The sequence below is a fragment of the Eubalaena glacialis genome, chromosome 11, assembly GCF_028564815.1.
Source record: "Eubalaena glacialis isolate mEubGla1 chromosome 11, mEubGla1.1.hap2.+ XY, whole genome shotgun sequence".
Classification (NCBI taxonomy): domain Eukaryota; kingdom Metazoa; phylum Chordata; class Mammalia; order Artiodactyla; family Balaenidae; genus Eubalaena; species Eubalaena glacialis.
The window spans coordinates 28,196,930-28,211,157 of record NC_083726.1 but is presented as its reverse complement, the minus strand read 5'-3'; the positions used below and the strand labels follow the sequence as shown (position 1 = coordinate 28,211,157).

The following is a 14,228-nucleotide window of genomic DNA, read 5'->3' as shown; positions in this document are numbered from 1 at the left end:
AGAGTGAAGGTGGCCCTTGAGAAAGGGGAGCCCTGTACCCTGTTATTTGGGCTGAGTCCTATGACCAGGGGTGAGGTTTAGTCAAACCTCAGATGTGTTTACCCAGCCCTTCTTTCTTAGGTAGTACTCTAGAAATGCAGGACCCCACATAAGAAATGTTTGCATAAAGTATAAAGGCAAAAATTTTAAAAACCTTAGTAGAAATGGAAAGAACCACTGGGCCCATAGGGGGCCTTGGGAAAGAGAATAAGAACCAACTCAAAGGTCATCTTCACAGACACATGACTGGGTTCCAGAGGTGACAAATCACTCAGTGGGTGATACAAAGGATCAGATGTACTCCCCAAATACCTAGGCACTGGAAACGACGATGTTAAGAGAAGAATGCCACTTGAGGCACAAAATGCATCTGTATATCCTCAAGTTCACAATATCAGGACCCAATTTACTAGATGTGAGAACAAAAACGTTTTGTCATCACTCCCAAAAAAAGGATGAGACCATGAAGGTATAAAACAATTTAACTATCATCAACTTTGATGGGTTTTATTTCATTTCCCTGAAAGGTACTGAATATTTTTCCCAGGCTCTCGGCTTCCATCTTTACTACTGAGAATCAAAAACCCTCACCATCCTGACACAGATCCAGTCTGCCAACTCAGTCAGAGTGGTGTATTTGGCCTTTAAAGACAAAGTCTACTGAAATGTGACTGGTCACAAGCCCTCCTATTTAACCATATTGTGATGGCTTTATTTTTCATTCACATTAATATCAGTACTTTATAGAATCAAATAAATCTTTAAGCACTGTGATAGCAAAATTGAAATCTTATGAAACTTGGTTTATAATCCTCTCCCTTAAGTAGTTTAGCTTACGTTTCTTTCTCCTTTTCAAGTTGTTTACTCAATTCTGTGGCTCTAAGCTCTAAATCTGTGTTCAGCTGTCTTTGCTCTTGTAGATCCTGCAAAGCTTGCTCCTTGCTTGCTTTAACTTCAAGAGTATCAGCTTCTAGTTTCTATGGCAGAAATATAATATAAAACCATTTTAATGTCAATGATTATCTATTAAACATTGTAACATTTATTTACACTCAAATTGGTGTTGACATAACACACAAAAATAACCAAAAATATTTATGTTATAATAAAAAACACATTCTGAAGCCATCACTGAATAAAGAAGCCATTTATCTTGGAATCTTTCAGAAGACCTAGCAGCTGGCTTTATATATGAGAGGCAGTCACTAAGTTTTTACTTTTTAAAATGAACTCTGAATAAGAGAATAAATTTAATTATATTTATTACTTGAGTAAAAGTTATTAACTCAAGTATGAAAAAACCAAGTAACAGGTTCACACATGGGCCCACTTAAAATATATAATCCTGGGACTTCCCTGGTAGAGCAGCGGTTAAGAATCCGCCTGCCAATGCAGGGGACAAGGGTTCAAGCCTTGGTCTGGGAAGATCCCACATGCCACGGAGCAACTAAGCCCATGCGCTACAACTACTAAGCCTGTGCTCTAGAGCCCACAAGCCACAACTACTGAGCCCGCACACCTAGAGCCCGTGCTCTGCAATAAGAGAAGCCACCACAATGAGAAGCACACGCACAGCAAGGAAGAGTAGCCCCCGCTCGCCACAACTAAAGAAAGCCCGCGCACAGCAACGAAGACCCAATGCAGCCAAAAATAAGTAAATTTATTTTAAAATAAATAAATAGATAAATAAAATATATAATCCTTTATATTCAGTTAACAACACTGACGTTATATAATTATAAATATTCAAAACTAAAATGGAGTTGTCATGTCATCCTTCTCATTAACACCTATTGACCCTAAATATAAAGCCAATTAAACTTCTGATTTTGCTTCTTTAATCTCTTGGTCTAGAGATTATTATTCTTCACACTGTGGTTTCTATCTCATACATATACATATAACTGTATGTATTTTTACAAATTTACAAAATCAAATTGTTAAATATATAGTTTGAACATCTATAAGCAATGCTTTTCTTGTATAGTTGTAAAAATTTTGCATACTATTTTATAAGCCAATTTAGGTACCTGTGGCTCTTACTCAACACTTACACTGGATATTCGATGTAACTATGTTAATTCTATTAACTACATATATACACAAACACACACATATATATATAAAACAGGTGGAATACTTCCTAAAATAATAATTACAAAATGTTAAATATCCGATATTGTCATAGATCACAATAGACACTAGTGGTTCTAAATATCTTTTTTGGGGGGGGGCACACCACGAGGCATGCGGGATCTTAGTTCCTTGACCAGGGATCAAACCCATACCCGCCCTGCAGTGGAAGCGTGGAGTCTTAACCACTGGACCACCAGAGAAGTCCCTAAATAACTATTTTTAAAAGATACTCAAATAGAATTCTCATTAGATGCTTTTCATCTAAAAAAAGAGACCAAAAAAAAAAGTTTTTCTGTTCTTCTCAACCATTACATCATGTAATTGATCATACCATTATCATTGACCATAAAGAAAAGGGAACCCATAAATAGAATTGTAAATGTAATTTTCTTTTTCCATGTTATGTTGGTATAGATGCACATATAGAAATATACATAGCCCATGATTCTATAATTGTACAGAAGTGCTTCATCTGACTGTGAAGGTATAAGTTACATATATAGTAACTTGAGAAATTTTTCTTTAACTTATAGAAGTTCTAATTTAAAGGACAAAGGACTCAGGTCAAATCCTTCTCTAATATGTGTAGTCATTTAATCTCTTTAGTATAAATCAATACTTTCACTTGAAGTTGTGTTAAAGAAAGAAGCAATTTACCATAGTGTAAATTATAATAGTTTTAATAATATTAAATTAGAAACAAAATCCAAAGGGTATAAATGTAAAATGTAAAGAAAGGAAGAAATATACCATACTGGAATATTACATTGGAATAAGGAGGGAAGGAGACAGGAATGATAGGGCAGAAGAGACTTCACAACAATAAAAAACTAAGTTCCTTGTAATTATAGAGTAGATCCTTGGTTGGTTGTCTCTTTAAAACACTTACACATTACAATGCAACCAGTATATATGTAAACTGCTATTTGTAAAAGCCATCCATTAGTGAAGAAATTAAAAGTAAAGGTGGAATTCAAAATTAAGACATGAAAAAACTACAAGTAATTTTTTAAATTGGTGTATCACAACTTCACATTTGTTGGCAAATTTAAAATCTTTGATTCCTTCTAGGTCATCAATTTCCATTGCTACAGCAGTAGAAAATATGGCTACAGTTTCCTTTATACAAACCTTAATTTGACCTTCCAATTCTTCAGTTTTCTGTTCTAAAGAGAGGTATTTCTCTTTATATTCTTTAAGATGACTTTCCAGCTGACTGCAATGTTCTTGCTTATCCTGCAACTTTGTAGTGACCTGATCCAACTGAGTAGTGATCTTATTTAACTCCTATAAAAAGTACAATTAAAGATAACTTTGATAAGGTTTACTTTGCTGTAATGCCCAAATGTTTGGTCAAAGTAAAGCAGAAAACTCTAACTTTATTTAAGAAACTATTTTGAGTAAGACCATAGATAAGTCTAATAATATATCAGAGGTTATATTTACCCACCAATGGAAAGGACCTGAACTGAAGTTGTACATAGTCTGAGATACTACGTTTACATACATAAGAGCTCAATAACTCTTTCTAGGAAGAGTTATTTTAGGAGACAAAAGATACAACAGAATATTAAACAGGCTAATAATAAAATAACACTTTTATACTATAATTAAATGTTTTCAATGTTCAAAACACCATTTTTTAATATAATTTCTTTAATTACAGGGATTACATTATGATACTTGAACAATTCATTTGGAATATCTAGTTGCACAGAAAAAAACAAAATAAAAATTACTAGTAAATCCACTACCCACAGATAATTACTATTAATGTTTTGATAACTTTCCTTCTAGTCTTTTCTGTATGTTAGTTTCTATTTTTTGATTTGTACTTTTAAAATAAAGGAGGTCGCTTTACATACTGTTTTACTGTAACCTCCTTTGTTTTTACATAACAATGCATCATGAAACTGTGACATTATTTTCTAAAATATCATTATACATGACTGTGTAAATTTCTATTTTTATCGATACAGACCATTTTTTAGCCAAATGTCCTATTTTATATTCTTAGATTGCTACAAACCTTTCTGCAGATATGCAAACAGCATACTTAAAATTATGATTATTTCCTTAGGGTAAAGGACTAAAAGTGAGCTAATGAATAGGAAAAATCCTAAAGGTCTTAAAATAAATATATTGCCAACCAGCTTCCCCTACCACCATCAAAAGGTTGAACTAATGTATACTATTGCAAGCAATGTATGGAAGTTGCTTGTTCTTCTACACCATGTCCAATCCTTCCAGTGTTAAACACATACACACAAACATTTTACCTTAATAAGGGCATATTCCATTACTGTCTTAATTTGCAATTGGTTCTTAATGAACTTGAGGATTTGCTAATATAGTTTTGATCATTTACTTTTTTTTGTAGTCACTTATTTCTTATGTATAAGTGTTTTAAACATCAAAAATATTAACCCTTCATCAGACATACTTCAGAAAATGTTTTATTCTTTTGCTACTTGCTTTAGAATTTTGTAATATTTTTGGCAGCTAAGTTTTAAACTTTTATGTGATTATTCTTATAAATACTTTTTCCACTATAGTTCCTGGCACTGACCTAATCCTTAGAAAATACTTTCCAGATGTACTTAGCAATAATGTAAATAACAATGTAAAGTAAAAAGCAAGTTGCAGAACAACATATATAATGATAGTATATGTATAAAACAAAAAGATCTGTGTGTGTGTATATACACACACATATATTTTTGTTCAATGTTTATATAAGTCTGGAAGGATACATACAAATTTAAAAGCAAAATTTCCATATAAGGAGAAAAAATGGATTGGGGTTAAGGGTAAATATAGAAAATGATTTTGTTTTGTTAACTTGATACACTACTATAAAAAATGTTTGGACCAACAACCAGTATTACTTCTCAAGCAAAAAGTAAACTTTAAAAATTCCTACCTGGTCAAAGGTAAGAAAAATCTACCAGCATTTTGACCTTGGCCCTAAAGGAGGAAGCTTTTATTCTACCAGAAGTGTTGGGAAGAGTAACTTGTGTATTCTTTCCAGCCCTACTTACTCCTACCCCCAAGAAAAGAGAGTAACTCTTACTATTGAGATGGAATACATGGTGCTCTTTTCCTGCTTCCAAGTGGGAAGTATATCTGGGTCACGGCCTGATTACCTACTTAGAACAGTTGTGGAAATCTGTCTCTTTCCCAGTCATTGGCACTTGATGGGATGAAGCAACAATTCAACAATTAGGAGTAATTATTTCAGCTCCACACCAAGGTGTATATTATGGGAGAAATACAATATTAAGAAGCTCAACCATAGCTGCACAAGTTGAGCTTTATCAAAAACAAAGACGTTTTTTTTTTTTTTTTTTTTTTTTTGCCACGCCTCTTGTCTTGTGGAATTCTTAGTTCCCCAACCAGGGATTAAACCCTGGCCACCATGGTAAAAGCACCAAGTCCTAACCACTGGACTGCCAGGGAATTCCCAAAGATGACACTTTTATCTCCATCTGTCTGACTCGCATCTACCACTCAACTGGTTCTGAACTCAGGGAGAAATTAAGGAGAATAAGGAAGTCAATCACAATATTATATAAAACTGAGTATCATTTTTACATGTTTCCAGTTAATTTATCTACCAAAACATTAGGTTATGGTAAGAAATTGCATCAGGTTCTCCTACCTGCTGTTTATCTTGTAATGCGTTTTGGGCTGTGTCCAAATGATTTTGAAGATCTGCTCTTTGAGCAGTTTTTGCTGCTTCTGCTGACAGCAATAATTCAGTTTTGGCTTTAATCTGTAACAAAATTTACAAGTCATTTAATTTGTATTCAGTTCTTGATTTCCCCTTGCTTGAGTGTACATTACTTTTGTCACTAAATAATTTTAAAAAATTAAATCTTTTGGCAGAAAACATAAAGATTTAGACATTAAAAAATAAGTATGTGATAATCCCCCAAACAGGAATGAGTAGGAGAGAATACTCCTAATAATGCTTGAATAAATGATAAAAAGATGTCCCTATATAACAGCAAAACACTTATCCCTCTCTAAAATTGGACATCCACATATTGAATTATCTGTAACTCATCTAATAAATATATTTTTAAAAGAAAGAAATGTGTATCCTCTTTTTCCAAATTCTAATAGTATACTTGTTATTTTATATTATTTCTGATTTTCAATGGAATTATTCTCCTCAAATAAAGAAAATTAAGGCTTAGAAATGTTTCTATAACTTTCTCTACTATAGTATAGAATAAAAAACCGATGATGAGAATGAAGAAAGAAATATGTCTTAATTCCCACACCATGATTGACTCAGTGAGCAAGGCTTCCATATTGGCCTCTGAAAGAAAACACATTAAAATACATAATGGTACCATACAAAGTTGGGCTTTTTTTTTTTTTTTTTTGGCCGTGCTCGAGGCTTGCGGGATCTTAGTTCCCCAGCCAGGGGTTGAACCTGGGCCCTCAGCAGTGAAAGCGCGAAGTCCTGACCACTGGACCACCAGGGAATTCCCTAAAGTTTTTTTTTTAACCAAACATTTAAAAAAATCAAATTCAAAATAATTCAAATATATGTAACAGAAATCTAATGGTATAATAATATCAAACAACTTTGAACTTAGGAAACAATAATAAGGGCTTCTTGAAAAAAAAAGGTGAAAAGATCTGGTAGTTTCAGGAAGAGTAATTTGCTGGGAGAGAGAGAGAGAGAGAGACGGAGGGAAAGAGAGAAAGGCAAACAGGAAAGCTCAACAAACTGTCTAAATACAACCTTTATTTAATTCCTATTCCTAATTTTTTTTTCCATTAATAAGTAAGGCAGGGGGTGGGGAGGGAGAGAGAAACAATTTAAAATATGTGATGGCCTAAAATTGGTGTTTTATTCACGCAAACTCATATTAAGTTACATAATTCGATATTACCTGTATATCAAGCTGGGAGACCTTCTCCTTGCTTTCATTTAATTGACTACTTAATTCATTAATGCTGGATTCTAGGGAAAGGACGCGGTCTTGTGCAGCTCTGAGATGTGCCTTCTGCTCTTGCACCTGGTCATGCAAATTCTCCTGGGCTTGTTTATGACTTTCTGACTGATTCTTCAGCTTCTCTGTTAGTTGAGTTACCTACCATATAAGCAAGACTCTAATTATGAAGGTCACAAATGATGTAACTAGAAACCCAAATTTAAGCACCATGAGAATGTTAAAGTGCTCTATGATAGATTATCTCAACTTTTTTTCGAGAAACATTACTCACATCTTTCCAAAAATAAGTAAACATAATCTCTCAAAATCATAAGAATAACATCAAATTCAGAGATTCCTATTATTTTTAAAACCAACTCTACTGAACTATAATTTAGATGTAATAAAATTCACCCAATTCAATTGTACAGTTTGAGGAGAGCTGATAAATACATACATTCATTTAACCATCACCACAATCAAGCAAGAGAACACTCCGATTACCCCCAAAAGTTTCCTCATGCTCTTGTGCACTCAGTACCCTCCGCTCATCTCTGGCCCCAGACAATCACTGATCTGATTGAGTAATAAGAGTTCCTTATATATCCTGGATGTTTCTGAATTGTCAGATATAGGTACTACACATATTTTCTCCCAGTCTGTCTTGGCTTTTATTTTTGTAATGGTGTCTTTTGAAGAGCATTAATTTTTCATTTAGGTGAAATCCAATTCATCTGATGTTTCTTTGGGGTACTCTGGTTAGAATTCATTGAGTTTCTTGAATCTGTGGTTTCATATTTTTAATCAAATTTACAATTTTTTCAGCCATTATTTCTATAAATATTTTCCTCCTCCCCACTCTTCTTTGACACTCATTATATGTATGCTAGATTACATGATACTATCCCACAGGTCATTAAGGCACTGTTCATTTTTTTTCCAGCCTTTTTTCTCTCTGTGCTTCATTGTGGACAGTTTCAATTACCTTGTCTTAATGGTCACTGATACTGTTTTCCATTTGCTTAATCTATTATATTCATCCAGTGAAATTTTCATTTCAGATATTTTTTTAATCTCTAGAAGTTCTAATTTTCATTGTTTCCACTTCTATTTCCATTATTATACTTTTTTCTTTATATCCATAAGTATATTTTATTTTTTTAAGTGTAAAGGGTTTTTTTTTAATTATGTGTAACATAGGCAAAATTATTTTATTTATTTATTTATTTATTTTTGGCTGCGTTGGGTCTTCGTTGCTGCCCACGGGCTTTCTCTAGTTGCAGCGAGCGGCGGCTACTCTTCGTTGCAGTGCGCGGGCTTCTCTGATTGTGGTGGCTTCTCTTGTTGTGGAGCACGGGCTCTCGGCGCGCTGGCTTCAGTAGTTGTGGCACAAGTGCTCAGTAGTTGTGGCTCATGGGCTCTAGAGTGCAGGCTCAGCAGTTGTGGCACATGGGCTTAGTGCTCTGTGGCATGTGGGATCTTCCCGGACCGGGGCTCGAACCCATGTCCCCTGCATTGGCAGGCAGACTCTTAACCACTGTGCCACCAGGGAAGTCCTGGCAAAATTATTTAAGTCAATAAATTTTTAAGGAATTTCACAAGTTCTGATTCTTTCCACTGCCAATCACCTTAGTTCCTCCAAACTCAAAATCTTCAAGATAAAATAGCCCTTTCAGAAAGTTGTCATGTGAGTCAGCCCACAATTCTTTTAGTTGGGGTTCTTCGATCTCCAGTGGAATACGAACACACTTCAAAATTCCCCACCTGTAATCTTTGGGATCCAATTTCCTCAAGCAATTTACTTTAGGACCACGTTTAGGGTCAGGAGATGGATCTGCCTGGTTTTGAATTTGACACCCTCTAAAAATGTATTAGGCTCAAATCATATTCACTCCTAAGCCATCACACCCTAGAACAATACAGATCGTTGGGATATGCCAATACCTTTTTAATATGATTTTTTTTAATTTATTTATTTATTTATTATTTATTTTTGGTTCCATTGGGTCTTTGTTGTGGTGCATGGGCTTCTCATTGCAGTGGCTTCTCTTGTTGTGGAGCACGGGCTATAGGTGTGCAGGCTTCAGTAGTTGTGGCATGCGGCTCAGCAGTTGTGGCTCACAGACTCTAGAGTGCAGGCTCAGTAGTTGTGGCGCACAAGCTTAGCTGCTCCACGGCATGTGGGATCTTCCCGGACCAGGGCTCGAACCCGTATCCCCTGCATTAGCAGGTGGGTTCTTAACCACTGTGTCACCAGGGAAGCCCGCCAATACCTTTGTAAAATCCAGACACTGTGTTCAAGATAAAAGCCTAAAAAAAGAAGCCATCTTTGTTTCATGTCAACATTAAAATTAGAGTACTAAATCAATGCAGCTGATAATTTAAAAGCTTAAGATATGAGGGAAATTATCAGCTCTATAATCCTGGAAGCAATCTTTATGTTTATCAATACACCCCCATCATTTGATTCTCTTTTAGGTATCATGTTCCTTCTTATCTGTATCAAAACTCATACTGGGGCTTCCCTGGTGGCGCAGTAGTTGAGAATCTGCCTGCCAATGCAGGAGACACGGGTTCGAGCCCTGGTCTGGGAGGATCCCACGTGCCGCGGAGCAGCTGGGCCCGTGAGCCACAACTACTGAGCCTGCGCATCTGGAGCCTGCACCCCACAACAAGAGAGGCCGCGACAGTGAAAGGCCCGCGCGCCGCGATGAAGAGTGGCCCCCGCTTGCCGCAACTAGAGAAAACCCTCGCACAGAAACTAAGACCCAACACAGCCAAAAATTAATTAATTAATTTAAAAAAAAAAAAAAACTCATACTGAACACTGAGTTCTGGGTTGCAAAAGAGGATTTATTTTTGCACCTGTCTATAAGTCTTTGTCCACAAATTAAACAAAAACAAACACAAGTGCTATATAAGTATATTTTAAAAGCTGTGTTAAAGTACTTGTCTGATGACTCTATCCTCTCTCATTTCAGGTTCTATCTCCATTGAATCATTTTTCTCCTGCTTACAGCTCACATCTTTTCTGCTTCTTTGTGTGTCTAGTAATTTTTTTTTATATTTGTTGTGACAAGTCTGGATTTTGCTGTCTTCTTTCAAAGAATGTTGAATTTTACTCCAGCTGACAGTTAATATACTTGTGGTTCAGCTGGACCCTTTCCAGGCTTGTTCCTATGCTTCTTAGGTCAGGTGTAGGCTAGCTTTTAGTCTAGGGATAGTTTAGCTTTACTCCGAAGGGGTGACATTTCTGGGGTTTCTACTGAATGCCCCCAAGTGTTCAACCATGTCTTTCTGCTCTGACTGGCTAGAACTTGAATGTTTTCCAGCTCTGTGAGTTCTAATCATTTTTCAGCTGCAGCTCCTAATAATTGTTCACTGCCTGGCCTCATGGAATCTCTCCTTATGGGTGTAAAGATTAGCATTCAGTGAAAGGTTCAAGTGTATCCCTAAGCAGATTTCTGGAGCTTTTTCTCTACATTGTTCCCTCCTCTCTGACATTCTGCTCTGCAAATTTGAGTTCAACCTCCCTGAACTTCAAACCTCTCATGTCTTAGTTCGTGAGACCACTGTGCTTTCCTTGGATTCCCCCGACCTGCACCAGTCTGAAAAATGTCTCTGGGTCAAAAGTTGGAATGGTCAAAAGGCTCACTTCACTTGCTTCTCTTCTCTCAGGGATGAAAACCTGCTTGTTGTACAATGTCTGAAAACAGTGGTTTTACACAGTTTTTTCTACTTTTCTAGTTGTTTACGGTGGGAGGACTAAATAGGTATCAGTTACTCCAACATTGCCAGAAGCAGAAGTACATAAATTTACTTTTATTTATTCTTTTTTCAAAATTGTATATGTGTTTCAGATCATATTTGTATAATAAGCAATGTCAAGTTGTATGCAACTTTTAACTATAAAAACTAGTCTAAATAATTCTTCATAAAAACTGGTAACCTAGGCTAACTTTGAAATTTGGGGGAAAAATTCGTGTTATATTCTAATACCCAAATTAGAAAAGTGATATGACCTACTTATACTTTAATACTTTCTCATTTAGATAATTAGAATTCTCTTATTGGACAATTCTTCCAAAAAGTGACTATACATTCTTTACAGTTTGAAAATGTATTAAGCTAAATTTTATAAGTTTCACTTAAACTAACACACAGATGTTAGAACTATAAGGCAACTTACCAAAATTATTATTAGCTATGTATTCCAAACACATATACAATATCAAAATACAGGTAACCACTAAGCCTGGTTATTAACCAATACATAGTAACAACTAACACTTGATTAGTGGTTTTAGTTTATAAATATATTTTGTTATTTACTTTTTTCAAAACATCACAAAATGCCATGAGGCAAGTATATATTATTAATAACTTTTCAATATGAGCTAACTATACTTTTCAAATGAGCTAACAAGGTGAAATGATTTGCTCATGGTCATCACAGGTAATAAGTTACATCCTGGGACATGAACTGAGAGTTCCTTCATCAAATCATGTTAACTTATTTTCACTACAATAGCAACCCACCTCTAAGGTAAATGAGATGGTATTTGTCAGAAATACATAATAATTTTTAAAGTACTAAAAATAACAGAAGAATCATTTAGATAAAGCACTTAGTAAGATTTAGAGAGATAAAAGTAAATTTTAGCAATAGAATACACTTGACAAGCTTACGTGTTCTTGTAATGTATGGTTTTTTTCTTGTAATTGGTTAAGAACAGCGGTCTCTCCCTCACCAGCCTGAATTTTTGCATAAAGGTCTTCTCTTTCCTTTTCTAGTAAAGAAATATTTTCTTTACTCTTCTGTAATAAGGCTTCAAGGTTCTGGATCTTTTGGTCCTTATCACCAATTTGACGTAGTACTTGTTCCAAATCATTCTGTAAAGAATTGAAAACTACTACCTTAATGATAGAGAACTTAAAAAGTTATTCCTCAAACAAAATGATAATAAATAAATTTTAAGACTCAAACTCTTAGTCTTACATATTTTTTACTAATCATTACATTTTAACATGGCAAATTTAATTAATAATTAGAACTATATACTTCACAATATAAACCTATATTATTGATAATAAACTAGAATTTAACCAAAATACCCCTTCAATTAACCACATTCTTACTCTCACACTCTGACCTCACCACCTACGACGACTCTTGTTTACTCCATTTCAGACACGTGGGACTCCTCATTATTCCTAATCACACCAGGCACATGCCCACCTCAGAGCCTTCGCACCAATTGTCTCTTCTGCCTAGCACACTTCCTCACAAAGTCACATGGCTCATTCCCTCTCCTTCCAATGTTTGCTCAAATGCCACCTTCTCAATCATGCCTACCCTGATCATTACATTTAAAATTGCAGCCTTTCCAAATACTCCCTCTCCTGAATATTTTTTCTTTCCATAGCACTTACCTTCTAACACTAAATAATGTACTTATTTTTCATGTTTATGTGCCTCCCTCTGCCCCCTCACAAGAATGTAGGCTCCAAGAAGGTGAAGATTTTTATCTGTTTTATTCATCGAGGTATCCAAGACCTGTATGTTCTAAGATATTTACTGAATGAACAGAAAAGTAAGTGATTGTACTCTAACGCACATACACTCATGAAAGATCATTTCAATACCCCAATAGGACTCTTCTGTCACTACATCAAGGGATCCCTCTTCTTTACTTCACCAAGGACCGTCATGTTACACAGAGCACATGCAAGAGCCCACATCCAGAGCAACACTCATTAATGTTGAGAGCTATCTGACCCACAGCCTTTGCCTCTGCCTCAATCATTCTAAGAGAGCCAGAGAGCCTCTACCCAGAACAAGGCCCTAACAAGCCCTTATGCAAACTTTATAGGAGCCCACACCACCTTCCTGAGACAGAGCCAGCAACCCCCTGGTACCCTCAACGAAGTGTGCCAATATTAAAATATGTGAGATCAGTCACTTTCAAACATGCTTCTCATCCCTCTAAGTTTCAATCACGAAACGATGAAAAGCAACCTAATCTTTCTGCTCTCATCCTCTGTTCCTGCCACTAAGAACCCTCTCTGCACATTCTACCAATCTTCTGGAAACACAGTTTCAGGGCTAAGCTTTTTCTAGAACTATCACTCTATTTCCAAGTCTAACTGAAGTTTGGTGCTCCCTGTACAGATGCTGATTCCCCATCAGCCTTCTCTGATATGTAAGGACTGTTCTGTTGGGCAAGCAGAAGAGGTTGACTTTTTCTAGATTTCTTCACCGCCATTACTCTCTCCCTCAAGTAAAAGGTTTATGCTGCTTTGGGAATTATGTATTCATTTATTCTACCCTCTATGCTGTGTTGCTATCATCTATAAATCCCTACCTCATTCACTGAAGACTTGAGACCTGATTTAGTCTTTCTCTCAATCCCAATTTCTGCCAATTTCCTGGGAAATACAAAATACATAGAGAATTAAGAGTACAGCCTCAACATTCATATCATCTTAATTCCTGGACCTTTATTCATTCTATTCAATCACTCACATGCAGGATCTTGTGATCACCTGAAATTGTTCTAGATTAAAAAAATGTCAATTATCCTACTCTGTGACCACAACTTCCTGACCGTCTTCCAATTTCATGACCTCATTTCTGCTCTTCAATGTCAAAGAGACATTAACCTCAATTTTTTTCTAGCTTATTTAGCATACACCTAGCTTTTCTTCCTGAACCTCATATATGGATATGAACCAACCTTAACTATTCTTTCATCTACATTCTCCATTTCCTTTTACCCCCCCAAATTTCCAATACAGCCAGTCCAAAAAAAACCCAATCCTAGATCAATGGTGCAATCTGCTTTCTCCACACCTACATTTCTGAGCACTATTAGAGCAAAATCACAAACCTCCATAGATTGGTGCCACCACAAATTTCTAGACTCCAACCTCTATTATATACTCAGAATCATCTTTTCACTCCTGTCACTTGAGTGGGGTTCTCATCCTCAAATATTCCCCTAAATAATCATTTAAAAGCTTAATCTTAATCTCCAAATTCTTAATCTCTGTCCACTGGACATTCAGCTATTACTATTCAAACTTAACCTGGGGGGGTGG

The 14,228-nt window shown here is 35.7% G+C and overlaps 1 protein-coding gene and 1 non-coding gene across 4 annotated transcripts in view; both read right to left on the bottom strand.

Moving 5' to 3' along the window:
• The window catches only part of EEA1 (early endosome antigen 1), a 125,016-nt gene that overhangs the window by 24,879 nt on the left and 85,909 nt on the right, over window positions 1-14,228 (bottom strand). For all 3 annotated transcript variants that reach the window (XM_061205423.1, XM_061205425.1, XM_061205424.1), the window contains exons 14-18: window positions 11,817-12,020; window positions 7,086-7,286; window positions 5,837-5,950; window positions 3,307-3,462; window positions 877-1,016 (exon numbers count right to left, since the gene is read on the bottom strand). In XM_061205423.1, coding sequence (XP_061061406.1) covers window positions 877-1,016; window positions 3,307-3,462; window positions 5,837-5,950; window positions 7,086-7,286; window positions 11,817-12,020 — 815 coding nt within the window. The remainder of the gene's footprint in view (window positions 1-876; window positions 1,017-3,306; window positions 3,463-5,836; window positions 5,951-7,085; window positions 7,287-11,816; window positions 12,021-14,228) is intronic.
• Window positions 9,916-10,042, bottom strand: LOC133101838 (small nucleolar RNA SNORA40). Its single transcript, XR_009702727.1, has one exon. It is a non-coding gene; the product is annotated as a small nucleolar RNA SNORA40 (small nucleolar RNA).